At 48.9% G+C, this 27612-nt stretch overlaps 1 protein-coding gene across 13 annotated transcripts in view; it reads left to right on the top strand.

Annotated features, from left to right (window-relative positions):
- ALPK1 (alpha kinase 1) overlaps positions 1 to 27612 on the top strand; it is a 37905-nt gene that overhangs the window by 1869 nt on the left and 8424 nt on the right. For 7 of the 13 annotated variants that reach the window (XR_008430368.1, XR_008430367.1, XR_008430366.1 and 4 more), the window contains exons 3-14: positions 1767 to 1874; positions 5546 to 5647; positions 9272 to 9398; positions 10130 to 10350; positions 13462 to 13616; positions 21063 to 21261; positions 22123 to 22182; positions 22822 to 22908; positions 23576 to 23652; positions 24603 to 24698; positions 25104 to 25208; positions 25578 to 27594. Coding sequence is in view for 8 of the 13 variants with exons in the window: in XM_053939955.1 (XP_053795930.1) it covers positions 10227 to 10350; positions 13462 to 13616; positions 21063 to 21261; positions 22123 to 22182; positions 22822 to 22908; positions 23576 to 23652; positions 24603 to 24698; positions 25104 to 25208; positions 25578 to 27594 (2920 nt within the window). In the remaining 5 variants the exon portion in view is untranslated. Of the gene's footprint in view, positions 1 to 1766; positions 1875 to 5545; positions 5648 to 5881; positions 5952 to 9271; positions 9399 to 10129; positions 10351 to 12234; positions 12458 to 13461; positions 13617 to 21062; positions 21262 to 22122; positions 22183 to 22821; positions 22909 to 23575; positions 23653 to 24602; positions 24699 to 25103; positions 25209 to 25577; positions 27595 to 27612 lie in introns of those variants that run through there. The other 6 variants (XM_053939953.1, XM_053939954.1, XM_053939958.1 and 3 more) reach the window with 6 other exon arrangements.

The raw sequence follows: 27612 nt of genomic DNA, 5'->3' as shown, positions 1-27612 counted from the left end.
CTGGGACGTTCGTAGTGGGTCACAACAGCTATAGGAAATATAGTCTCTTAATCCTCTGTGGAAGTGGTTGTGAGTTGGGAATGCTGTGGTGACATTTCTTGGACAGTTGTGAAAAATGTCCTTTTATAGTTCTGTCCCTGTTATGGCATTAAAGCCTTTCTGTGGGCATTTGAGACCGGCATCACTCCAGACCAGTCTGAAACTTTCTCCTCGTCCCTGCTATTTAAATTTACATGATCAAAGTATCCTCACCCCTGCTGAATCATCAGGAAGTCTGGCCTGATTTCTGCTGTGCTGAGATTTCCACAGTTCTGTCCTTCTCTCTTAAGGTCAGATTTTGAACCTGGTTGTCAAAACCGTAGATGTGGTGCTCGGATTTGCCAGTGGGTTCGGGTGTAAAGGGTGACAACAGCTGTGAATGTTGTGTGTGAGTATAATTCCCGTGGCTTTTCGGTCACCAGCGTTCCCACTCACTGGCACGGCTTGTTCCTAACTGCTCACAGCCCTTTTCCCATTCCAAGCCAGCCAGTCACTCCGAGCACAGGAGTGGGAGCCAGTAGATGGCAATGTGTGACCGGACACGGGAAGACAAGGTTTGTTTTGGGGGACTTTTGTGTTTTGTGCTAATTAGTTGTTGGTTTGGGTGGGTGTGTGGGTGGGGGGTTCTTTCCTTTATCTTTGTTTTTCGTTTTAAGTCATAAGTTTCATTTCGGTAGAGCAAGAGTTGTCGAGGTGCTTGTAAGTTAATGGTAATAATGGCAGTGATGATTTCCAGGAGTTGGGAAAGGCCTAATGGAGTGTGCAACAACTTGTAGTGAGGTTCTGCAGCGCGTTGTTGTTACTGCACAGCCTCAAGTTGAAAGAGAAACGAGACAGCCCTTCTCAAAGGCAGGTGTACTCCAGAGATATCCCATTGTATTCCACTGGATGTCAGTGTAAGAGGGAGGAGAGGAGCACCGGGAGGACATGTGTTCCCTGAAGTTTTAGCTGCCAGTGCCAAGAGCAGCTCCACTCCGTAAGCAGAGAGGAGATCTTCCAAAGGAGGAATAGGGGGCACAGTTCCCTCTGTTTATTTCCTTCTTTGCTCCTTGTTTGCTCAGGAAAAAGAACTCTTCCACTTCTCTTTTCTTCTCAGCAGAGCAGAATAAACTGGTGAGGAATATTCACCTTGACTGCTGAGAAGTACTCCTGGCAAGACTGACTTTGTTTATACCACTTTCCAAGTTCTCATTTTGGTTCTACATCATGATCTGCCCTTGGTCCTCCTTTATTAGAGCCTGTCTGGCTTCTCCCTTTCTCTTCCTTCTTAGTTTCTCTTCCATTTTCCTGCCTCTCCTGCTCTCTGCTGTTCTTCCCTCTCACCAATCCTCCTGGTTATTTTTCCTATTTCCTCTGCTGCTCCCTCCACCTTGTGTTTGTTTTCTCTCTGGACCCTTTCTCCCTCCACTGCAAAGGAAAAAAGAATTTTTGCGGCTGTTTTGATAGCAAGGAGGTTGAACATTATCTTCACCAGGCCCCACATTTTACTGCGGAGGCTGAATCCACTCTCCTTGTCTGGTTTGACACCATTCAGACAGAGAAAATTTCCTGTGCACACTGCAGGCTGAGCAGAGTCAGCCTTTCCAATTCCCTTCATTGCACAAAGAAAGTAGCTTAGAACAGTTAAAGATAATATAAGCTGTATTTTCCTGATATGTAGCAGGACCGGAGAATATAGTGACCTTTTTTGTTGTTTTGTAATTTTTTCTCCCTTTAAATTTGTATAGATGTGAAGGTGTTGAAGATTCCACACCGTGTGGCAATGAAAACACAGTCCCATTATCTCAGTTTACAGCGTTCAGGGGCACCCAGCCGCGAGCAGTGCAGCCTTACAGGTACATCCACGACCATTTCTCTCTTTTTCCTTCCAAGATAGATATGGCTGTGTCCCAAACTACTCAAGCAGCTTCCTTCCTACTCAGGGAAGTGGGTGTCTGGTTCTCCTTCACCTTTGATTGTTCTGGGAGCCCTCCCTTGGGGCAGTTGCTGTTGAGGTTTAGGAAAAAAGGATTTTTATTACTGGAGGCACATAAATTGGCACTGAGGGGTGGTGAAAGGCAGACGGGTGTCTCTTCCCTGTTTGCAGCCCCTTGCCTGGGGACTCTGCTCTGTCCCTGCCAGAAACTCCTGGAGGTGGAAACAGCAGGATTTCAGAGCACAGGGAGCATCCCTTTATGGCTCTGTGCATGGCCTCACAAGGGAACACTGTTCAATAGGCTTCAAAGTGATCCAGCCCTGGCATAACCGTGGCTGTGGCCACATGTAATATAGCCTGTAGCTCTTTAAAGAGGATTAGCCTTAGATCAGGGACAGCATTCATTGCTGGATTTCGTGTAAAGTAGAATATGCTAATGAAATGGAAATGTCTACAGCAAACATTGCATAATATTGGGAACCTCAAAACTGAGCCGTGTGTCTTGATATCTCTGCTGGGAGCCAAACTTTCATACTCTGGTCGTTATTTAGAGAAAAACTGAAGTTTATGATATCACCACAAGCTCTCTGTAATAAATCAAGACCTAGTTTGCAGCTTTACAAGCAAAGGTAAAAAGATGGCAGCAAGCACTTGAGGGTAACATTTCAGACATTGTTGTGCTTTGATTATGTCGTAGTTCTCCAACAGAGACAAAACCCACCACAGCTTACAATATCTTCATTTGGGTTTCCTGCAGCCAGCATGGGCTTGGTTTGATCCTGTGCTCTCTTCCCATCTGCCCATCCATTGCTTTAAACACCATTTTTGGGTTTACCGGAGTTTCAGCAGTTTCAGTTTCAGGTGTTGTGAAAGGTTTCATTTACAGATGTCGCGGGCACCTCTCAGAAAAATCATTTCAGTGGGATGAAATGCGAGGCTTCACAGGGAATTTCTGCCCCCTGATCCAAAGCTGCCTCTGTGCCTGCCCTTGGAAGTGTTCAGACCTGCTGGGGGTGGTGCCCTCCTGGCACAAGGAATTCCTGTGAGCTCCCTGCGTATCTGTGGCCCCTGCGTATCTGGGGTTTGGTGCCACCAACACCAAATCTAAACCACAGAGTGATGGACATTAAATACCCTGATGGGCTCTTCTGCCTTTGTGCACTTGAAGTGCCTCATCCCAGCCTGCTGGGGCATAAAAGTGCAAAGAAAGCCTTTGGGAAGAGGGTCCTTCTGGCTGCACTTCCAAAACGTGCACTTTCATTCCTTAGTTGCTTTTTCTATCTGTGCGGCTCCATATCTCAGGATTTTGTTGTTCTGGGATTTGTTGTTTTTGTTGGTTTTTTTTTAATTTCTTTTTTATTTTGCTGTTTGGAAGGTTTGGGTTTTTTTTTTTTTTCTGTAGACGTGGAGGGTGGTGATACATATTCATGAAAGAGAAGTCTTTCCAGCCCCTGCCTGCGCTGACAAAGACTTAGCTGTTTCACACAGCAAGCTGACTGGAATTGTGTGGGGCCTGCCTGACCAGATTAGAGCAAACAGCCAGCTTATTCCTCCAGTCGTCAGGCCTCCCCTTCCTAACAATTTCCCCAATTGTCATTTTGACAAGGCTGTCATTAGGTGATGGCTTCTTTTGGCCATTTTCAGATAAAGATAATTTCCTTAACTTCCATTTTATTTGACAACAAGTAGTTTGGGAGAGAAAGGAAGTGCTTCAGTAGTTTATGGATTAAGGGTTTGTCACTTCAAAGGCATCTTTGATCTAAAAATATGTGCTGTACCAAATTCATTATGCCTTTTTTTCTTTTTTTTTTTTTTTTAGAACTTTTTAATTTATTGATCTGCCCCTCAATTATTCCCTTTTTTTCTTTTTTTTTTCTTTTTTTTTTTTTCCTGCATCCCCTAGTAGTACTTGGGACAGCAGTGATGAGGGGGAAAAGCACCCAAGTGGCCTCTCTGAAAAGTCATGACCAGGGTGAAACAACAGGTGCTTTTGTTCCATACCCTGCTTTTAGCCAGAGGTCCTGCCTGCTCCTGCCATGGCAGCTCCATTCAAAACTGGGAGACAGAGAATGGGCTTCACGCTTTGGGTTGGTCTGGGTCACTCCTCTGCTACAACTGGCCTAAAACCATGGCTCTGCTGTGGGTTGGAGATGGAGTTCTGACTCCCTGATGCCCCTCTGGCCACCTCTCCGTGTGGTGAGCAGTTGTGTGGCTTTGGCTCTGTTCTGTGGCTGTGCTGCACCAAGAAATCCCAAACCTCAATCCGACAAACAAAACTGGAAAAAAACAAAAAACCCAAAACTCTCCCCAGGATTATTTTTTTTTTTTTGTAGCTGAAATGCTCTTCCACAAAGCTCTGAGCTTTGGAGCAGGCAGGTGCAGTGGCCATTGAGTATGTTGCTCCCCAGACCCCATCCACAGGAAGGGGGCTGCTTGGAGAGGATTTGGGAATCCTTATGGGTCCCTTCCAACTCTCTGCAGGGAGAGGGGGCCGTGGTGGGGGTTTGAATACGGATCAAGAGTGGGGCTTTTCCTGCCTTAGCTGTGTCAGGCCCAGGGCTTCACTCTTTCACCCCTCCTCTGCTTTTTAGGATCCACAAAACTCCATCCTTGGCTACAGCAGTGGAAATCCGTGGTGGTAGCCCATTATCTGAGCCCCACACAGGCTTAAGTGAGGCTGGGATTTGTCCTGTGTTAATATTAATATCTCTTCTACCTAATTACTTCGGCTTTTCCTGCAGTGTTACCTCAGCATTACAGCAGCCAGCAAAGCACCTCCTTGCTGCTGGAGGCTGTTCCTGATCCCATTTCCAAACAGAAGCACTTCTGCTTCGGCTCTGCCTGGGGAAGCTGTGCAGGGGCAGGCTTTTTTTTTTTTTTTTTTTTTTTTTCCCTCCCCTTTTGCCTGCTAATTGGCTGAGACCACCAGAATTTGGAGGACACAGATGTCACTGATAGTTTGCCTAGGGAGCACATTCATGCCCATCTGTTGCAGTCTAGAAGGCTGTTCATATATCCACAAGGCCTTCATTTAATTCTTGTCAGAAAGTAATGTAAATCCAGTTTACCTCAGAGGTCACAGCCAAGATTTATGCCAATGAGCCCCCTGCAATTTACACACACTGTAGTTGTATAGGATGAAAAGAAACCCTTTCATGTTGGTGCATATTAACAAGAAAGCTTGCCTTAGGAGAGGCTTTTTGATTGAGATTCTTCCTTATTTTAATACAGCCAGTTGGGATAGCCAGCTTTACCAAAAGAAAACATCTAATCTTTAAGCCAGAGAAGTAAACTAGCTAACTAACTGAATAAATCTAGTAAAATATATTTATTTAGCAAATCTATTTATTTTTGTAAAACCGTCTTTCCACGAAGAAAGGTAAATGCTCTAGGAAAACACAAGCATGTGTGCACTGAAATATTCAGGGAAACTGAATTTGCCTTCTGTGGAAAATGATATTAACTCAATTACTGAAACCTTTGCTAAGTTATCAAGAGCATCTTTTCTTTTCTTTTCTTTTTCCTGTTTTAGTTTTTAATCCCTCAAGCAGCCAAATCCAAAAATGAAGCTGAGCCTGTTATTTTTGACAGGAGTGGCAGGAAGGGCTCCAGGAGGCTCGTGCACAAATCCGCGGGAGGGAGAGCAGCCGAGGGTGCTGTGTGGTGTGCATGCTCCCCCTTTACCTGCTGCAGGTAAAAGCACCAGCCCAAATGTTCCATTGCTCTCCCAAGGACAATCTCCTGCAGTTTTTTCAGTCTCCCTGCAGAAAGCAGAGGGAGATGAAATGCCATAATACAGAGTGAAGGTGGGACTGTAACTCCAGCAGCTACAATGGATCTGTGTCATGATTTCACCCCTTGCCGTTATTTAGCAAGAGACTCTAACTGCCTAAAGAGCTTCCCTAAAAATGAGTGTGGCTGCGTGAATCTCAGAGTGGAAAGGCCGCAGCACACCAAATTAGGCTGGAGGGAAAAGCTAGCAGTGCAAGTGGTGCAGGTACTTGAATTGAAAATGAGCTGTTGGAAAAGAAACACTCCAAAGCACTTCGGTTATTAAAATTGCTCGTAGGAGCAGGCAGAGAAGAGCAGGGTACAAAGATGGAGCAGGATGTGCCAACTTGACAGCGAAAGGGTTTCAGAGTTGGGCACCTCATTTTCTTTGGGCTCCGTGTAGCTTGAGAGTGTTTCTTTCATTTATCCTCCTCCCTTTTCCTCTTTCCTCTTCCCTGGTTTGCCTGGTCCGCGGATTTTACCTTTCCAATGTTTTAGGCATGAAGATCAGTATGGTTTGCACGGTGTCATAATGACCAGAGTGGTTTGGGATTAGGAGGCAGGAGAGCAAGGCAGCGCAGTGAAAGCTGGGCTCGCATTCCAAGTTCCAGCATAACACTTAAAATAATTAAAATGTTTATTTGAAAGTCAAAACAGCCTCAGCCATAAATAACTATCCATTCCTCGATTGATTGCGTGGAGTCCCAACCGAGAGCTCTGGGAATAAGGTTTATTTGCTCCCTGTTGGGATTAATCCATAAATGTAGTCTCCACATGGAACTCATCAGGTCTTTGCTTCCTCTTCATTAGTCTCCCTGGAGCTGGAGGGTACCCTGAATAAGATGAAAATTAGGATAATATATTTTCAGAGAGAAAAGGCCTGGCAATCTCTAATTTGTGTTTCAGGACCATAATGCTGTGGAAAATTTCCCAAATGATGTTGTCTGAGAAACCAGCATTTGTTATCCTTGCTGCATTTGAAGTTTGAGTGCAGCAATTACATCTTCTTTTTCTTAAAGCCTCCAGAGCTAATTGCGGTCTTAAACCGGCTAGATTGACTCCCGGGCTTCCTTCCACCCGTGGCAGAACTTAAAATTCCTTTCTCTTGACAGATCTTTTGGTCTTCTAGCCCAAGGGCTCTGAAATGTCACAGTGTGGCCCATTTCTTATTAAAGAGATCATTTCGCTGTATCCCACCCAATTCTTCCCTCCATCCCTCTTGTTCTGAGCCCCAGCTCCAATTAGAGGGCGACCACAGAAATGTATTTTCTCATCCCCTCTGAGACCTTTGTGATACCTTTTTTTCATCATATTTGATGCAAGGAGTTATTTTAATCCAGACTCCAGTCAGAAATGGCACTGATTTTTTTTCCTCATCCTTTCTGTTTTAAAGTGTCTTAACGATTACATCAAGAATTTAAAAGCTGGTTTTGCCTGGAACAGGACCAGAGCAGCTTTCCTGACACCAAGGAGTGCTTAAAATGCTCAATCCGATGCAAAATTGTTTTTATTATGTGTTTTCAAAGAGCATTTTTAAGTGCATGCTCTGAAAACATTTTTGCCCGGGCAGTTTTGCAGCACTGTCAGGCTGCAATTTTCACCACTTCAAAACTTTCTCCTTAAAGTGCCACTTGTTAGGATTTAAGGGAACTTTGAGAAAGCTGATTAGTGACCATTGAGAGGCTTCTAAAGGCCTCCAGAAGTTTTTGCTGTTCTGCTCTTGGGCTTTAGGCTCAGGTCCTGTGTTTCCCCGGGAAAGCTGCGTGCCTGGTTATTTCCCACCCCCAGCTGTTACTCAACGCCACAGCTGTCACAAAACACAACTTGCAAAGAAAGTGGCATCTTTGTAAAGGATGCTGGTGTGGTTTAGAGCTCCGTGGTGCGTTTTAAGCTGAGTTTATGATGCGAGTCATTGTCCCCAGTGATGGGTCTCAAAAGACTCTCTACCTTCTGAGTACTAATGTACAGTTTATTGCACTTTTCTCTGTGGTTCCAGCACTTTGGTGTTGCTGCTGCTGTAAATCATTAATTTATTACTCCGTGTCCTTGCTGTTTATTCAATTCCTTGGAAAAATGTACTTGAAGAAAAATCCCTTGCTTGCTGACATTCATGGATCGCTGTTAGGGACCCGGCAGTTTCCCGGTGAGTTAAATCCTCCCAATCCAAGGAAGCCAAGTGCTGTACTTCCACACTAATTTGAGCTTCCCTGCTAAGCCCTGGCAGCTCTTTGTGAGAGTGGCAGCTTGTGTGGCTCACAAAGCCACGGGGCCCTCCTGCCTGCAGTAAAGACCCGAGGAAGGCTGGGCTTAAAAGTCTCATCTGGGCTGTAACACAGAGAAGTGGAGCACGTCCATGAGCTCCCTTGGATGCTCCTAGAGCCATGTTATTTTTTGTAAAGGGAAATAACCCGGTGTTTGCTTGCTTTGGCGCATCTTCACAGCAAATGGTGCTTAGGAGCATTTATTTGCAGGCTGCGAGGTGGCAGCTGAGCACAGGCCTCTCCAGCGTGCCTCTCCACACTCCCGAGGCAGTTTGCAGGTACCCAGGACCGCTGTCCACAGCGGACCCAAGGCAGGTGTGTGTGTGCTTGGTAGTCACTGGAGTGGGCTCCCTGGAAAATGAGGTTTTTGAGAAATCAATTACACAAAGGAATGGAGTCCGGGCCAGATGGCAGGGATGCTTCATCCCAACCTGGGAGGTACTCCTGGGACGGCTGCACGCTCCTTCCCACAGGGCTGGGTAATCAGATAAATCAATTAGCAGATGTCAGTGCAGTTAACAGAGCAAGCCACGCTGGCATAGGTGTGTTGGTGGTTTTTCTAGGCTTTTCTTTTCCCTCATGGATACCCAGCAACTGGATCAGCTTGTCTAGGCCTGGCAGGGTGGAGCAGAGGACTCTGCTTCCTGGCTGTTGTTCTTGGGTTCAGAGATGTGTCCCTGACAGATCCTTAGGGAGAGAGGACCTTTGTGAACTAGGATGTGGACTTGCACCATGAGCAAATCCCATTGTCGTCCCCTTTTTTAAGATTCATCTTTGTCAGTGACAGGTAATTCAGCCCCATCTCCTGGATGGACTTTGGACCATGCTCTGGCCCCATCTCCTTTTGCTCCTAAAAGGGTTCTGTTCCTGGTGCATCCACAGGGATGTGATCCCAGCACCCTGGGCTCAGCTGGCTCAAACCCTGCAGAGAGTGGCCCTGGTGGCTCTTACTTGGAGCCAAAAAGATGGGTAACACTTCCTAGGTTTTCCTTCTGCTTTTATCCATGCCTCTGCCTCTGGCTGATCTCTTATTTGCTCCCCAGCTTCTCTTATGTGGTCATGCTCTTTCCCTTGGTCTCCCTTTTGCAGCTACTTTTTAAAATTTCTTCTTTCTGTGGCATTTGCATCTGCAGAGTCAGTCAGAGCCCCACTGAGGAGCTCCTGCCTCCAGGCTCTTTGCTGCTGAATCCCATCTTTTGCCCTGCTCCACCTGCCCCTCCACGGCAGGCTCTCTGATCCTCTCTGCTTTCGCATGAGTGCCTCTCTTTTGCCCTCTGCTTTTCAGTCTGGCAGCTTGCTCCTGCTCAGTGCCATTGAGAGCACGGCCTATCTGCCACCAGCTCCAGGATCCAGCCATCCCAGAGCCACAGCAGAAAGGGAAAAAAACTGCCTGGAAACGTAGCTGCTAAAATGTGAGTGCTTTCCAGTCAGCAGAGCAAACTGTGACTGTGTGTGTTGTCCTTTGCACTCCCTCCTTCACTGCCATGGTGTTTCCCCAGTTTTAGATATGTTTTCACTGAGGCTGCTCCTGACTGTACTGCTTCAAGCTGCAGGAGCAGTTCTCTAAGTGAAACCGTCATTAAATGGGTGAGGAAAAAAAAAAAAAACAAAAAACCAAAATATTTATCTTAGGCTTAATTTTTGAAAGCTGCCTGACCGTTCTGGCACATACTGAGCCAGATGCCTGTCATGGGAACGGTGGGGATTTCCTGCATCACCACTGGCAATGTCCTAAGCACCTGGAGAAGAATGTTCACACGCGGGGTGGCATCCCGGGGTGAAAGAGAGGGTCTCCGTGGTCTGGGAAACGCACACAGCACAGCTCCTCTCTTGCCGTTCAATCCTGGCTAAGCCCGAGCCTCCCAGGTGCAGAGGGCTTTGGCACAGCCCCGGCAGTCACTTCCCTGCTCGGGGATGTCATGGCCCCAGTGACGGGCCCGTCCTGTCTCCCTGGCACCTCAGAGATGCTCCCCTCGCACACTGTCCCCGGGAGCCTGCAGTGATTTCACACACTCCTCTAATAAAGTCCTCCGAGGCTGCCACCTATTTTCATCTATTTCCCCCTATTATTTCCCCCTGCCTGAGCCTTTGGGATAATTGATGATACTTTAGTTAATCATTTTCCCCCTCCTTTGTTTGCCAGGTACCTCAGCCTTGAAGGGATCCTTTTCATTAGGAGCCCGTGTCTTCTCCTAAGTAATTGATCACCGCGCACCCGGGGACAGCCGATTCAGAGGGACATGAATAGGCACAGCGCCGTGGCCGCGCTGCTGCGGGAGTGCCAGCGGGCTCTGGACGCTGAGCTCCTGCCGGCCCAGGCCGGCACGGGCGAGGCGGAGGAGCGGGAATACCGGCGGTGCCAAGGTGAGCTCTCCCCAGGAGAGGCGGCAGCGCTCCGCCGGCGCCCAGCCCTGCCCTATTTTTCTTCTCCGGGCAGATGAGTGTCAAGGGATGCCTGGATTTCGAGGCCGTGAATGGGATGCAGGCAGGGAAAGAAGTGCACTTTGTTGCAGTGAATTGCTGTCAGTTCTAATTTTAGGCTTCAGTAAACATGAGGCTGTAAGGAACAGTTTGGTTTGGGAAGAACAATGCCCAAAAGTTTGCTGATGCACATAAATTTCAGTTATTAAAAAAAAAAAAAAAAAAAAGAGAGAGAGAAAGGGGGAAAAAAAGGATGCAACTTCTGAATAAGGGCACATATTTCCTCTCCTTTCATAGGAACTGGGGGAGGGCCTTCTCTGTTTGTCAGTTTCTCCTCATATATTAAAGAGCTCATTGCCCGAATCTTTATCTTGTAAAATGTGTGTGACCTCTATAAGTGGTGTCCAAGGAAAAAAAAAAACAAAAAAAAAACCCACAAACCAAAAGAAAAAAACCTTTGGAATATCCCTCTTGAAAGGAAAATCCATGCTGGCTAAAGGCTGGAATAAATAACCAGGAAAGGAAGCAGCGTTTAGCGAGGGCTAACTAAATAATAAAAGGATTCCTCGTTTGTTTCAATGCTGGCGTTACCTGCTGGAAACCAGCAGCAATTTTGGTATCGCTGCGAAGGGAGGATTTATTATTTCTCCGCTCCAGCGGAATTAAGGTTTCCCTTTGCGTGACACATCTGCGGCACTGCCCGTTTCCCAGTTTGGTGTTAATAATGTTTAGTTTTCGCCGTGCTTGAGTGGCTCGGCCCTAACGTTAATGTGATCCTTAAAACCCTTTGTTTGTCCCGGGGCGCGGAGCCGTTGAGAATATGTTTTTCCGAGCATCCTTGTTCTTGCTGGGAGGTCAGCTGCCTTTTTCTGAAGCACCTAAGTCTGTTTGCGCTGGAGGGTGGCGTGTAGGTTTCTGTTATGGATACGGGAAGATTTTTCTCTCCTCTTCTTTTGTTTCCAACAAAGGGTACTTTGTTTCCTCGTCGCAAATTCTTTTAAGTTTTATTATGGCTCCGCAGAATAGGCTCTTGAACTCCTAATCAGGTAGCGCTTTTTTCCCCCCCTCGTCCTCCTCCCTCCTTTTTTCCTATTAAATACCACAAAGTATGAGAAATAATCAGTTTAGTTCCAGATAAGGTGAATCAGTGCCCTTATAATCACTCGATTGGACACGGTCCTTCAGGTAAACTGCTTCAGGAAATGGGCCATCAGAGCCCGAAGTGCTGCTCGGGCTTTTCCGAGGGCCGTGTTCCCATCAGCTGGAAGGAAAATACCCAGCAGCGGGGTGGTGACAGCGACATTAATAACTGCTGGGGCTCTCTGCCCGGGGAAGGCAGGCCCCCGCAGGTCGGCGGCTCTCGGCTTCGGGGGGACCCTCCCGGAGCAGGGGCCCAGGGGGTTTCCTCGCCCCGCTCTCCTCCCGGGGCTGCCTTTGTTCCCCTCGGCTTTCTCAGACCCGCAGCAGGAAGGACTGAAAGCCAAACCCCTAAAAGTGGTGGGGAGAGGGGAGAGGAGGCGCGCATCTTGATCTCACTTTAGGGGGCAGAACCGGTATTGGGTGGGTCTGGAGCTCTTCTTTATTTCTGTTTTAGGCCAGAAATCATTCCAGTCCGCTTCTGTGACCGTTCAGCCTTGGTTTTATATTGCCAGCAGTGAGAACGGCTCTCTGTTACGAGGGCAAACTCTTGTCCTTGGAGCCGGATCTTCCTTAGGAGGAGACTTAGGAAGTTCAGTCGTCCCCCTTCTACATGGGAGATAAGTCCTTCTGTCCAATAATTTGTTCCTTGTGGTGAGGTGAATATCCCCGTGCTGAGGTGGATGCCTCTGCTCCTGCACTGATTTTCCAGTGGCAAGTGCGGGGGTGGGAGCAGGACCTCCTCTCCCCATCAGCCCTGGCACTTGGCCACCTTGCCACGGCGTTCAGGGCTGAGCCCCTTCAGGCACCACTTCAGGAGGATAAGGAAGCTGGGCTTTACTTTAAGCCAGGATGTGTAACGGGAAGATTTCCAAACCCCATGTTTCCTTGGCACGGCAACAAGTGAGAAAAGGTGGGCTGGAAAAAGCGGGAACAGTGTAAAACTGACTTTTTGGAGGTGGGCCCTAAATGTCCAACTTCCTGTTTCTTCCGAGGAAAGCCATACCTGTGAATGTGCTGCAGTACGAGCCTGTAATATCCTTTTTATAAAGTTCATTTTCTACAGTCCCTGCATACAGGATTGATTAAAAAAATACGTAGCAATGCATTTATTGCGTTGCCTCGTTAAGGCAGCGATGGTCTCTGAGCGGGGGTTTTTTTGGGGGGATTAATGGCCAGAAGGGGCCAGATCTGCAGCTGATGATCACCATTAACCCCATCTGGTCAATAATCTTTGTTAATCCACTTTTATTGGCCAGAGAGGCCGCCCAGCCGAGTGGTTAGCACGGCACAGCACATCCGCATCACCCCTGCTGCAAGGAAGATGAAACGTGCGCTGTGGCTGAAAGGAGGGGACAGATCCAAGCCCAAATCTCTGGCTCTGTGCTCCTAGCAGTTGCATCCTTAGTTAGATCAGGTTGGAGATCCACCCAAAGCTGATGGAGTGGCTTAGGACCAGTATGGAGAGGGAGCAGGGAGGGACAAGCTGCTCAAGAGCTTGTGCTTAATATCCGCTATAACCCTTTTGCTTTATGCCCGGTTGCCATCGCGGTTCAGGTTTATCTCTGGGTTTGGAAGTGGCTTTGCAGGGTGGCTCTGCCACTGTCACCTGAGCAAGGGGGACAGACAGGGGGGATACAGGGGAACAGGTTCCCTCTTTTGGAACAGCTTTTCATGCCCAGGCAGCCACCAGCCGGCACGACTTCCTGCTAAAAGCCTTTTTAATGGCTGGAGGCTCCCATTTACCTGGAGGGCAGTGCAGCCAAGAGGAACGGATGGCAGGCCAGCTCCCCTGCCCTCCCCACCAGGCTAAGAGCCCTTGGGAGCAACTGGGAGAAGCCTTTTTGAGGGATTGGCGTGGCGAGTGCTGCGGCTGAACGTGCTGCAATACCCTCACCTGCTCTTTGACCCTTTCAGCTCTGCTTCCTGAGGAGCTGAGGAGCCTTCTGGAGGAGGCGAAGGAAATGAAGTGGCCCTTTGTGCCGGAGAGGTGGCAGTACAAACAAGACCTGGGCCCAGAAGACAAAACAAACCTGCAAGATATGATCAGCGCCAGGCTCCCTGACTTGCTGGTATGAAGTTCAACACAGCTGGGGTGTAAAATGTCCTGCCCTGGTGCTTGGGGAGTTTCACAGGGCACTTCTGGTTCTGTCTCCGTGAAGGTGATGCTTCCCTCTTCCCTGAAGAACTGGCATTATAACAACACTAAAATGCCAAATGTTCACATCATGTTTTTTTTTTTTTTTTTTAAACCCACAAATTTGACAAGATTGCTGTGCTTTGTTTAATTCCGCTCTGCAAGTAGGTCATGAGGATCACTTGCTATAGCAGGGCTTGCACCATTCCTCACCTGCTCTTCTTCCAATAAAATTACATGGCAGAATCCCTCTGAGCACCAAAGCTGGCCAAAACCTAGGCAGGAAAGGCAAGGACTCACTGTGATTTTTCCTGTGAGAAATTTCTCCTGTGGTAAGGAGTTGCAGAATCCCAGAGGTCCTTAGGCATCCCATCCCTTAAAGTGATGAGTTGGAGCTTAAAGATTAGACAGTGGCAAGAAATGTGGATTGCTTCTTGCTTTTCTGGTTTTCCTGGAGACATGACAGACATGTGGCAAATAGAGGACACCTTTTTTTCCATAGTAAATGTAATATCCGGGCTAAGGGCTATCCTTTTGCCAGAACAGGAATAAAGATGAGGTTTGTGAATCTTGGCGGGGGTTTTTTGTTCCTGTGGTACATGTCTGAAGCCAACACCGTCCCATTCCTGCCTGTTGTTAACTCCAAGGCGGCCAGGAGATCCCACCTGCCCCGGAGAGTCCTGCCTCAGTGAGGCCAGCAGGTTTTCTTTGGGAACAGCTTTGATTGCTCTGAACAGCGTGGAGCAATGAGAAGCTCAGCAAAGCCAACTGCAGGGCTGGGAAGTGGCAGCCCCAGCGTCCCCACGTCGTCCTCGCAGGGCTCCCGGATTTCCCTGGGGAGGGCGGGGAGTGGCTGCTCTCGGGTATTTGTTTTCTCTCTCCCTTTGGTGTGTGTGGCCTCAGACAGAAATTTATGGCGGAGGTTGACCTCCTTTACAATCCCAGCTCAGCTCTCTCTAACTCGGGAGCGTTTGTGTGCTCCCTCCCGGGATAAACACCTGCAGCAAACTCCTCGAGAGACCTGGCTAGATGGGAGATTAATGTGGCTCTAATAGTGGGGCAGTGTTTGCGGCATTATGCCCTCTCCCCAGGTAGATGGATCTTTTCTGGGATGATACCAATTATTTATTGCTGAAACATCTGTTGATAACTGCAGCTGCCCTTGTTAAACAAAGCCTATCGTGGGGTCAGAGACTATAGGGACCTCAAATCCTCCTCCGTGCTAGTTTTGGGCTATTCACCCACACCCCCTGAAGTCCATTGGTTGCCGTTGTCTCCAATGTTTCATCCTGCGGTGGAAAATACTTTGTAAACGTTGTGCTGCCTTTCCCCATGTGCTTTGAAGTATTATTTCATCTTCATCGGTAATTTATATTCCAGCGCCATTGTACCATGGGAAAAAGGGAAAACCTTTTTTGTTTTCCATTTAATTGTAGATAGACTGACATTTTGACCTGTATTATTAGTATTAGTCAGGAAAAGGGTTTTTTTTCCCCTCTTCATCCATTCCTTCTCCCCCCTCTTTTTTATTTTAAATAAAATTTCAAGGCAGAGCAAAGGCTGCCTCAGTTCTTTGAATAAAAAGCTGGGGGGGAAATGAGGCTGAAGAGAAGTGATTACAGTGTGATGAGGAAAGATAAAAGTCTGAGCAACTTTTTTTTTTCTTTTTTTTTTTTTTTTTTTTTTTTTTTTTTTTTTTTTTGGCATGAGGGACAGAAGGATAATTTAATTCCCCAAAGGAAAAAAAAGAAATTTAGCCTTTATCGATTTATTGTTCGGAAAAAGAAAAGAAAAAAAACCCTTTAAAAATTTTTCCCCTCTCTGTTTATTTTAATTTGCCATGCTTAGAATAAGTTCATAAACCGTGATTCATTACATTTAAGAAGCGCTTTGAGATCCGTGAATGAAAGGCGCTTCATTACCATAACACACTGGCGGTGCTGCAGCAGGCAGCGCTGGCTGCCGCGGCTCCCTCGCGGCGCTGGGGACGTCTCGCTCTGGGAGGGGGCTCAAAAGCTCCATGAGACCGGCACAGGGAGTAAGAGGATTAGGCTGCGGCTTCAAGGCTTTGCCTCGGCCTTCTCCGAGCTCTTAAAAAAAAGTGGGATCCGCCTTGCCGGCTCATCAAGGAAGGCAGAGCCACCTTCTTCAAGTGCTCTCCTTCCTCTTCGCTGGGGGATGCTCAGCGCCCCTCTGCATCCCGTAGAAGGTGCAGGGTTTGGTTTGAATTTTAGGGTTGTTTTTTCCTTTTTCCTGCCGGGATTCACCACCCGAAGGCCGCTGCAGTTCAACAAGCTCAGCGTGCTGAGGTTTCCCACGTTTTCCTCACAGGTTTCAGCCAGCAAACCAAGCCCTTCCTGCAGCCCCCGTGGTGGGAAGCTGCACTAAGGCCCAAAGGGTGATAGCCAGCATCTGTATCCAAAGCCAAAACTGGGGAACACAGTTTTTTGTTTTTTGGGGTTTTTTTGTTTGTTTGTTTGTTTGTTTTTGTTTGTTTTTTTTTTAACAAGGCAAAGCAAAGTCAGAATTGTCACAGCGTCCTTGCTGGCAGGGATAAAGAAGGAGGGATTATTTTTCCTCTCTAAATACCACGTGCGCTGTGGGGTTTGGAATGGGGCTGCACCTCCCAAAGGGAGGCTGCCGGGGTGCTCTTCCTGCAGGTCTTTGCTTTCCCAAGAGATGGAATTAGCCTAATGCTCGGTGAGCAGCCAATAGAGGGCAACATGCCCATGTCCACGCAAGCTTTGATCCCAAAAAGCCTGCTGTGGCTTCAGCTGAAGGATGATTCTGTACACACACGTAGTTCTCTTGCGGGATGGTTCATGCTACATTAATATTTTAAGAGTTTTTTCTTCCTTTTTTTTTTTTTTTCCTCGTTTGCAAACCCATAGCGATGATGTGGGGCTTCACTTTCTGCTTCATTTTTGTCGTACCTATCAGTAATTCCTGCATTCAGTCGTGGACCAGGACCTGCTGGGATGGGTGCAATGGGAATACAAAAGGAAAAGCCTCCAAGAGTGGGGCTGCTCTGGTCCTTCTGCAGGGAGCTGTGCAGGCTGGCTCCCTTCTCCCCGCTGTGGGTGGGGGAGCGCGGACCCTGGCCCTGCTGGCGCGGCATCTCATGGGATTTAGTGGGAATATGGAAAAGAGTGGGAAATAAGGCCCTGCAGCCCTCGGCTAATTAGGTGCTGATGGATTGCCATTAGGGAAGCCATTCCAAGGGACTGTGCCCTAACTGTAGGGGTGTGTGTGTGGCACTTAGGAGCTGGGAGCCTTTGAAAAAAGAACTAAAGCGGGGGCTGAGGGTGTCGTTTTCTCCTCCTCCTGACTGTGGGTGTGGTAACAGGAGAATTAAAGCCCTAAATCGTAGCCCTGGGATCTCGGTTGTGGAGGCTGACCTTTTGCTACCTGCCTCCTCAGAGCTCTTCTTGGGTGATCCCAGTGAAACGGAGAGTGATGTGAGGGATGAATTCAAACCAGGAATCGGGAATCGCGGCACCCCAGCCTCCCGGGGGCTTTGTAAGGGAGAAGTGTCAGAGATGAGGTGCAGGCAGGAGAGCTTCAGCTGTCCAGGGTGACTGCCCTGGTGCTGCAGAGCGCTCTGCCTTCTGCTGCCAATGTGGGAAAACTACAGCAAAATTGATGTGGACCGTAAAAAAAAAAAAAAAAAAAGGGTAGCCAGATTCTAGATTTGTGTAGGGCTGTCACTTCACTTCGCTCATGGGTTGGATTTACTCCTGCCAGAGGCAGCTTCTTAGAGTATTCACAACTTTAAATGTGTTTTCTCAAGTGGTTGGATGTTTTGAGGACAGAGATGCAGGGAAGAGTCTCTCATATTTTTTAGATGCTGATAATGGTCTTGCAGTTGCTCCCTCAGGGGGGGTTCTGTCACTGGTTTTGCTATATTTAAGTATTAAAATATCTCCTTTTAATGTGCCACAATAGTTTATAAGTGGTCCAGAACAAACCAGGGCCACAAAATGATTGTGGCACCTCTGTATCTTTGGTACTAATCAAGAGCAGGAGCCCTGCCTGTGACCATGCAGGTCCTCCAAATCCCTGCTGCCCTGTTGGATACGAGGCCCCCAGGAACCACCCTTCAAGCAGCTCCCTGGACATTTTAGGAGTTCTCCTTCTGTCCTCATCACAAAATGCTGCCGTTCTTTTTTTTCTTGAGGGAATGAGGAGTTATTCCCAGTCTTGGACTTGGTGAAGCAAGATAAGGTTGGTTGTAAAAGCTGCCCCAGTCTGTGGTGTTTTGAACTGCCCCTAATGGACCTAAGGCTGCTGCCTTTGAATTCCCAGCTCTCCGATGCCTGCAGGATGAATACCTTGAGATAATTAACAGGGAGAATTCTCATCTGCTCTGAGCCAAGAGGGAAGTGGCCAGGAGCTGCCTGTTCCTCGGTCTGCAGCAATTCACTGCGTGACTGTCCCGTGTTGTCAGCCTGAACCTCCAGACACGCTTCCCTCTTGCCCATCCCCGCGGTGGTTGGGAGGCTTAATTCCCTGCTGTTTGTGGAGTGGGCTCTGATTGCCAGCTGAAAGGCAGGGATTGATAGAGAAGTCCCACTCGGTGACAGCAGCTTTGGTCTCTGGGAAGGACGGGCTTTGCCGGCGGCGCGTGGGCTAACAGGGGGAAAGGCTCCAGCCCCATCCGTCGGCGCCGTGGCTCTGTGTTTTCATCTGACAGGGGGAAGGAAAACCGGGCACTTTGTTAGGGTTCAGCGGAGTGCTAACTAGGAGCAGCTCCTGGGAGAGGACTGAAGCACCTGGAAGTACGTGTGTGCCTCCCACACTCCCGCCTTGTGCACAGAATTAGGAATTCTTTGCCGGCCGCTCTTCGTGTTGTGGCTTTTCAAAAAGGTTTTAAAGCTCGGCTGCAGTCACAAATGAAATTAAGAGTGAACCTGTCTGAGATTAGGGGATATCAGTAAACACAGGAGTCCAGAGCACCCACAAAACTGTGGGGACACTGAAAATGAAATCTTTCTTTCCCCTGCTTTTAATCACGCTGTTCGTAGGGGCGTTTTTCCAAAGGGGATCCTCCTGAGCCCGCAGGCTGTGGAGGAGGGCTTGCCTCTGGGATCTTGGCTTTATAAAGAGGGCCGAGAGAGTGGATTAAATCAATATTTCATTTATTTGGGCTTGTAATTCCTCTTACATCAGCTGCCACATAAAGATTTTCCCCTATTTCCTTCCCCTCCTCCTCATCCTCATTTACTATGCACCAATAATTTCCCTTTGACGCTTTCCTGCCCGTCCTAGTGCCAGATGGCCCCGGTTCTGAGCTTCTCCCCTCTCCTGGGAGCGGCCCCCATTGTCAATGCAGGGGAGGCGTCGTGGCTTTGAACCCAAAGCTGGGACCCAAACTTCAGGAGGAGCCGAGCCCGCTAATGCAGGGAGCCATGCGAACCGCACACCCTCCCACTCAGCGCCATTAAGGCCAAACCCCCTCAACGAAAGGCTGCTTTGCATTTCCCCCAATGGTCCGTGTATAGAAATCTGGAGCAAATTTAATTCCCCCACCACCTGATTCCACTTCCCAGCCGCGGCGAGGTTCCCTTTGTGTCATAAACTCAATTAGGCAGATCCATTTCACGTCGCGGGCACAGATGTGAAAACAAAGTGCGCGCGTACCTCGCTCTTTCCCTCTCCCTCTCTCTCTCTCTCTCTCTCTCTGGATGCGCCTAAAGCGACAGAGAAAGTGAGTAAATCTGCCGGTTTCTGGTTGGGATGGAGCAGGCTGAGGCACCCTGGGAGCCAGAGGGCTTTCCCTGCCCCTGGGAGCCGCTGCCCCGGTTCATCTCGGAGCGGTGCTCCGGGGAGGCTCCTTGTGCACCGCGGCGCTCGCCGGAGGTGCTGAGGAATTCTCCAGCCACACGAGCTGGCAGGGGATGAAAGGAGCGGGTATTCATTTCTCGGTGTCCCGCTCGGGACGGGGAGGGGACGTCGCTGCGAAGGCTGACACGGAACCGTGCCGCTGCGTGCCACACAGCATGCCTCCCCCCCCCCCCAAAAAAAAAAATATATAGCCCCGTTTCTCCCCCTGGCTTGACTTTTCTACATTTTGTGTCCATTTGGGTTTGGAGAGGGACACAAGAGGTTTCGGCATTGAGCGGGGAGTTAAATTATGCAGCTGCAAGACTGCCAAGCCCTTCAGAATAGGATGCTTCGTTTAGATTTTCCACAATGCTATTGAAGTGCTTATTTTCCTCCTGAAGAGACACAAACAGATGCAAACTTCTGTAAACACTTTAGAAATGAATTCAGTGAGTTTGGCCTCTCAGCAGTGCTCAATAGCTGACAGAAAAATGTCTAATTAGTGCAAGTGGAAATAATAGGGCCACTTGGATTCCTTCCATCCTCCTCCAAGTCTACTTTTCCTAGGAACTCAAAGGCCCTTTTGTTTGGTAGGTCACCCTCTCTCAGGCTTTTGTGCTCCGATCTATTAAAGGAAGAAGGGGAGGAAAAAAAATAGATTAGGCGATGCTCTGTGCTTAAATATATGGCCTGTTGATGAGCATTTGGAATGGCTGGTTTGCAGTGTCAGTTTACAGGTGCTTGGAGAGGGGGATTCCTGCATTGTTGGTCGGCACAGGCGGAGTTGTGCCTGCCGGGGCTTCAGGAATCCTTTTCAAGTGCCATCCTCTTAGAAAATCCAACTCGGGCTGAGGAAAGGGGAAAAAAAAAAAAAAAAAAAAAAAAAAAAGGAGGAAAAGAAGACAATTTGTACAAATCTGCCTTGCTGAAGTGCCATACCCACACCAGGCCATGCCCAGCATGGGAAGCGACGGGCTTTTGGCAAATGTCCCCGGGTCCACGTGGCACTTCTGCACCCGTGATGAGGCTGTGTGTCTCCCATGGCTGTCTTTGCTGTCCTGCTAACGGCAAGGATCTCAGGAATTCTGACAATTCCCCACGTGGGTGCCACGGCCCCACTGCTGTGGGCATCCAGGAGAGTTCACAGGCACTTAGTAGTCATCAAGGATGGCCTGCAGGGGGAAAACGTTGGATTCCCGGCCTGTTTGCCTGTTTGTGGTGTACAGAGGAGTGCGTGGCCTGAGCTCCAAATGGGACAATGACCACTTCCAGCCTTCCCAGTCTCACCCCCCCACCCACCTTTTCACCTAATTGCTGCTGGGCATGACTTAAATTCATTAGCAGACCACCAAATTCTGCAGTTCCAAATATCAGGCAATTAAAAAAAAAAAAACCCAGAATTATATCTACAGCTCAAACGAAATAAACAGCTGGCACGTCCCTATCCTAAACATGACAACAAGAGGGTGAGGAACGGGGTTGGTGAAGCCGAGCGTTTTCCAGCGCTCCCGAGGCTTCCTGTGTTGTTTTTTTTTTTTTTTTTTTTGTTTTCCCCCAGGCTTATCTGAAGGCCTCCATCCTGGTCAGGGACTGCGGCACGGCCACGGCCGTGGTGTTCCTGCTGGACCGCTTCCTCTACTGGCTCGACGCCTCCTGCGGGCTCCTGCGGGTGGCCAAGGGGCTGCACAGGCTGCACCCCGGCGCTCCCATCAGCCCGCAGCTGCTCATCCGCCAGGCTCGCCTCGCCGTCAACGCAGGTAGCGCTCTCCTCAGCCCCATCAGCAGCCGCTTGACTCGGGGAGGGGGACCCTGGGTCCCCTCGCGGCGAGTGCCACCTCTCCGGGCGCGCTTCCCGCTCCCGGCCCCCTCCAGCCCGGCCCGGCTCCTCTCGGTAGCACAAAGGGGCCGGCGTAAAGGGTTTCGGAGCCAAAAGCGGGAGAGAAAGTGGTGAAAGGGTGTGGGAAATACTAATTGGAGCTTTTGTCCCTTAACAAATCTTCCCTGCTGGTTTCAAACGGGGATATCTGAATTGCTGTACTCCTGACCGAGGGCCTTGAGAAAAGGAAATGAGAATCCTGGCATTTTCTCTACACTGTCCCAGCTGCTTTTTATTTTTCAGCGGGGCCACTTGACTATGCCAACAATGCAGGTTACAACTCCTCCAGGTTTGAAAAAAAAAAAAAAAGTAAAATTCCATCATTCCTGTAACATGGAGAACACCTGAAGGATTTTTAACGCATCTTCCTGTGCCTGTGCTTTCCATGGAGAGACCTAAATGGGTTTCCAAAGCCCACGTTTCCTTGGGACAGAATCCAGCAGCATTGCTGCTGAAGGAAGCAGGCTAGACTACTTTCTTCCTGGGGGGGAAGTAAGAGCTGGGAATCCCAACAATCTTCCAGGAATGTATAATGTGTAAAATAAAAATGATACATTCCGAATTTCACATTACTGTGCAGCCACATGTTACAGAAGGCGGGGCACCTGCATTTCTGGCTACGGACAGCAGCAGTTCTATGTACAGGTGATACCTGATGAGTGTTTTTATTCACCTCATGCCACAATACATTTTTATGTTCATCCTCTATCTTTTTTTTTTTTCCCCTTTAATTTTCAATCAGGTAAACTTTTAAAAGCTGAATATATCCTAAGCAGCCTGATTAATGACAACGGAGCAACGGGTATGTGCAAATTTGTTTTCCGATTTCATACTTGCAGTTTTGCTGTGATTTCTGATCCAAATTTTAACAGTTACACCAGCCTTGAATAAGCCAAACCAACCCCAGTAATGACTCCTTACATCACACTTCTCTTTCCTTCACCATTCCCTCCTCAAATGTGGGGACATTACTTAATTTTTGAAATTTCTGTCATTCATCCTTGTCTATACCTTCACTTGGGTGGGAAAATATTCTGAATGGAGAATTTAACCTGTGGAGCAATTTCAGGCAACTGAGTGATGTAGGAAGCTCAGGCAACTCTATCCCCTCACAAATCCATGAGTAATAATGTTCAGCCTAATCTTACAGACTAAATTCCCACCCATCTCACAGACTAAATAAATACTTTATGTTTTATTTTCCTTTCTTCAGGGTTTCTTTAGTGGGTAAATTCAGGTTGCTGTACGACTGTGAAAACTGAGGCAGTTTTCAGGGTTCTGTTGGTCTTTTTTCCCTGGGAAGCTGAGATTCTCATATGGAAAGGGCCTCCATGCAAGGAGGAGCATCCTGGCAGCTTGCTGGGATTCAGGTAACCCTTGGGGGCTGAGAATGACAGGAATATTTTTCATTCTATGCCGAGCTTTCCCACTCCTCCTGCAGGAACCTGGCGATACGCCGAGGAGAGCGATCGGATTCTCGTTCAGGCAGTCTGCCTACAAATCAGGGGGCAGATCCTGCAAAAGCTTGGTAAGGCTCTCTTCTAAAAGCTTCCACTCAAGGTTTCCCCCCGTTTGTTTGTTTTTTCCCCTTCAAAATGTTACCCTGGGCACATGTTGGAATTTTGGCTTGTGGTGAACACCCCCTACCCATAAAAGAGGCACAGAGGTTGCACACCCATCCCTTTGCAGCAAGGGCCTGGAACCATGCGCCAAGCAAACATATTATCATTTTATTACTAATCTCACCTGAAGCCAAGGAACAATCTGAAACGCTCCCTTTTTCCCCTGTGCCCCTCCATGTTTGTCACAAATTCACTATTCCCAAAGGCAAGTGGTAGTTTACCACAAGGACGTCCCAGCGATGTCCTCTCTCAAGACAGGAAAATCCCTGATTTTCAGCAGGATGGGCTTTTGTGTTCAGGGTTTAGCACTTGAGGCAACAGACCTCATTTTGTGCTTTTGGTTTGAGACACCAAATCTTCCATGACTAGGGAGCTGAAGTCTTTTATGAGGGCAAAATGGGTGTTCGTGCATGGCCAAAAGCTGAAGGAAACTCATAAATGGTCAGAGTCACTGAAGCAAAACATGCCATGGCACAGTTTTATCCTGTTCTGAGGAGCCAAGGTGTAAAATAAGCTGTGGAAAGGCATCCTTGTCAGTCCCCTGCTCAGTGCCTGTTTTCTGGTTTATTTCAGGGATGTGGTATGAGGCAGCAGAGCTGATCTGGGCTTCCCTCATGGGATACTTCCAACTTCCTCAGCCAGATAAAAAGGTGGCATTTCCTTTTCCCCCTGCATCTCCCTGCCAACCCAAAAACCACTCCAGCCTGGATCTTGTGTCCTTCAGCAGCAGTGCTTCGGTGACGCACCTCAGCCAGGGTCAACAACCAGCACAAAGTCTGTATTCCACGTTGTTTCCACGTGCATTCACCGCCCTGCCCACACTTCTTGTTCCTGCAGGGGGATGAAAGCAATACTCCTCCTTTAGCAGAACCATCTGAAGTGAAACCATCCCTGAGGATGCCTCTGGTGCCTCCAACAAGGACAGAATAATTCCAGGGAGCAGCCACAGATTTCAGCCATTTCTTAGCATCAGAGCTAGTTTTTTTCCCCCCAAGCACGTCTGTGGCGGGTGATGGATTCCCCGGGCCCTGCAGGACCTGAGCACCTCACACAGCCACCCTGCCTGTCCTCGACACCTTTGTGAGGCTGGGCAGCACTAATCCTCCCACTGGAGATGAAGCAGCAGCTGCAGCATGTGTCCCTAGCTAAACAGGATTGTGAGCCTAAGCCTGGCGAGTCCTGGGGTGATGCTTGGAGAGGGTTTGTAATTGGACCCCAGCATAAGATATCCCACAAACCCAGACCTTGTCACCTCTTGTCTGCCATGTCTTAAAGCTTCAGAATGTTTCTGTGTTCTCCATTTCAGCGGCAGCAGGGGATTCTGCAGTGAATTTTGTGAAAGCTTACCTGGGTTTCTTAATTATTTGGCCAGGCAGGCCCTTTGGTGGCATCAGGTCTTCCAGATTACTGCACTTCCTGCAAGTGAAATTAATAAGACCATACCAAGATGACATCTCTGGAATTCTTAGCCATGCTTCTCCTGGGATCTTGTTTGCCTGTTTGTTTGCTTGTTTTTCTGAATTGTTCCACTCAGCGGAGCAGTAAAACGCAAAGTACAGGGAAAAAAACCCACTATGAAAATTTTTAATTTTTCTTTCAGGGAATTGCCACATCCTTGGGTATTATGGCAGATATCTTTGCTTCCATGAATGAGCAGGATTATGCACGCTTCAAAACCAGTGCTGACATTGACCTGGTGAGACTTGGTTTGGGGTTTGTGGGTGTGTGTGGGTTCTTCAGGCGGTCTCAAATTCACCCACACATTTCCTCTCCCGTGCTGAGAGGGCTGAAGAAACTTCCATTGCTCCCAGTGAAAAAGCTCAGTAGCACCTAGATGGGAGAATGCCTGGCTTCAGGAGAAAGAACATATTGAGAATACTTTATAGAGTGTCTATATTTAGAGTATTTATGGAGTCAAAAGTGACATATCCATGGTAAACCTCAGCAAAAAGGGTCCTGCAGAAACAGACCAGTCTCTTGCTTAAGATATGATTGTCCCTGCCTACCAGGCCCCATATATTTGGAAATAAAGTGCTTGAGTTGAGTTTTTTTCCTCATGTTTGGGTTTTTTTTGGTTTTTTGTTTTTTTTACTTTCATCAGAGCCTGCTGCAAGAGTTCAGCCACCGCTTGTTATCGGCGGCCGAGGCCTGCAAGCTGGCAGCTGCCTACAGCCAGTACACCCCCCTGTTTGTCCTCACGGCCGTGGTGAGTGCTGCTCCTCCCTCTGGAAGTGGGACTTGTGCAGGGGAAGAGCCCAGGCTGCTAAATTTGGCTCTGACGTGGCTCTCAAGCAGTGCATCACACAGGGTGTCTGTGTTGAGGGTTGGGTTGGTTATATGGGGTATACATTGCAGGAATGCTATCCACAGAGTGAGGATGGGCTTTCAAGCCCTGGGAGTGCTGCTTCTCCTAGAACCACAGCTGTATTTCAAAGGGAAAAAAAAAAAAAAAAGAGGGAGTTTATTTCCTCCAGGAAACACAGCAGCAGGTGGTCAGAGCCCAGCTTTTCTTCCAGTTGTGTAAGGGAAAGAAATGTGGTTTTAATTCCCTCATTCCTCTCTGATCCCCTCCCAGAACATCCGTGGCATGTGTCTGCTGTCCTACAGTCACTCCAAGGACTGTCCCCGGGAAAAGAGAGAGTTCTACTTGTCTGAAGCCAAAGAATCCTTTGAGGTCGGGCTCCTCACCAAGGAGGAGCAGAGTGCCATCACCAGCAGGCAGGAGCTGCACAGTTTCATCAAAGCTGCCTTCTGCCTCGCCACCGTGCACCGATGGCTCGACGGGGAGAGCCAGGAGCTGCGTGAGGCCACCCAGCTGTGCAGGGAAGCCCTGGGAAAGCTGCACTCCTACAGCACCTCGCTCCCAGGGGAGGGAGATAAGGGGATGCTTGCCAAGGAGATCATGGCTCTGATCGCAGCCGTGAAGAAGCGCCTGCGGGTGGGAGGCTTCCCAAATTCTGACGCCAGCTCTTATGTCCCAGACAGTTATAAAGGCTCGGTACAAAAGCCTGTCCTGCACGGGGAAACCAGCTTTGAGAAAATCCTTGCCAAGCATTCCCAGCACCACCTGTCAGTGTGCCAAGTGTATGAAAAAACTTGCAGGATTCATAAAACCACACCGGGAGAGATCCAGGTGGGAGCTTGTATCACAACCTTAAGAACAGAGACCAAAACCATGGACACTGTGTGTACTGCTGAAGACAAAGTTCACCAGAGGAGTGGTCCTGTGAAAACCCTGGACTCTCCAACAGCAGGAAGCAGCTCAGAGGGACTCAGTGGCCGAAGAAATCAAGACATTGGCTCTGGTGTGATGAAAATTTCCTTTGAAGAAGAGATCGAGCCATTAGAAATCAAAATAAACAGCAAAAAAGACGTTTTCAGCAGAAGGAAAGGCAGGAGCCAAAGCACTACTTCTGAGAACTCTTGGTGCAAGCTGTCCAAATCCAGTTGCTCTTCCAGCTGGGAGGAGCTGAGCTGTAATAGCAGCAGAGAGTCTCTCAGGGACGGGCAGCAAGGGGAGGAGGGCTCAGTGGAGGAGCAGTGCTGCAGCACAGAAGCTGACCAGGACGCGCCCTTGTGCTCTTTGCCTCCCAGAGCCTGGCATCCTGCTCCTCGGGAGCCCCTCCATGGCTCTGGGGGGTCTCCTCGGCATTCCTTAGAGGGGTGTGCCCCTCGAGCACGGAGGATGGTGGAGAAGGAGCCCCTCTGCAGAGAAGAGCTGCGCGAGGGAAGGCACCGTGGAAGGAGCTCCTCAAAAGAGAAAGCAAAGGGCTCGAGCAATGAGTTTCCTTCCCTCTCCATCTCTTACTCTGCTCCTACGGGGCAGGAGGAGGAGGAGGAGGAGGAGGAGGAGAAGTCCTTGTCCTGTGCGGAGCTGAGCTGCAGGACCAAGGACAGCAGCAGGGAAGGAGGCGTTGGTCGCTCTGAGTGGCTCCACCCGGGAGAACCTGCAGACAGCACCGAGGATCCCTCGTTTGAGGCACAGCCCCCACAAAACAGGGGCACCTGTGTACCATCAACAAACATCGGGCCGAAAACAGGCGGTGACTCCTCCGTGCGTGGCCGGGTGAGGAAATCTGCCCTGCTGGGCAGCGGATCTCTCCCAGTGCCTCAAGTTGACACCCAGGCAGAAACAATGGATGGCACTGAATTTGAGCTCATCAGCATGGGAGACTCAGCAAACCATTATCCTACAGCACTGGCTCCAAAGCACGAAGCGGCTCCCAGTGTGCCAACAGCTTTGCCCTCCTCCCTGGGAAAGATATCCACAGCCAAGCACTTTGACTGTGCCACTACAGAGGAAGATGAAGAGAAGTCTCAGGGTGTGGTCAGCAGCAAGGGACAGTCCAGTTCCTCTCTGAATTCATGGGTCAAATCGGCAGCGATGCCCACGGGCTCCCCTGAAGGTTCAGTCCCAAGGGGAAGCGGCTTTGCCTTCACACCCGGCAGAGTGAAGGAAGAGATCCTGGACGCTCGGTTTCTGAGGGATGACGATTACAGGCAGCTTCTGGCAGGGGTGGAGCATGATTGGCTTGTCCAGAGATTGATGCCTACTGGGATTTTTAGGAGCAAAGAGCTTCACAAAGCGTACTGTGAGTTCCCGCCCAGCA

Source organism: Vidua chalybeata, chromosome 4 (assembly GCF_026979565.1).
Source record: "Vidua chalybeata isolate OUT-0048 chromosome 4, bVidCha1 merged haplotype, whole genome shotgun sequence".
Classification (NCBI taxonomy): domain Eukaryota; kingdom Metazoa; phylum Chordata; class Aves; order Passeriformes; family Viduidae; genus Vidua; species Vidua chalybeata.
This window is presented reverse-complemented; position numbering and strand designations above follow the sequence as displayed.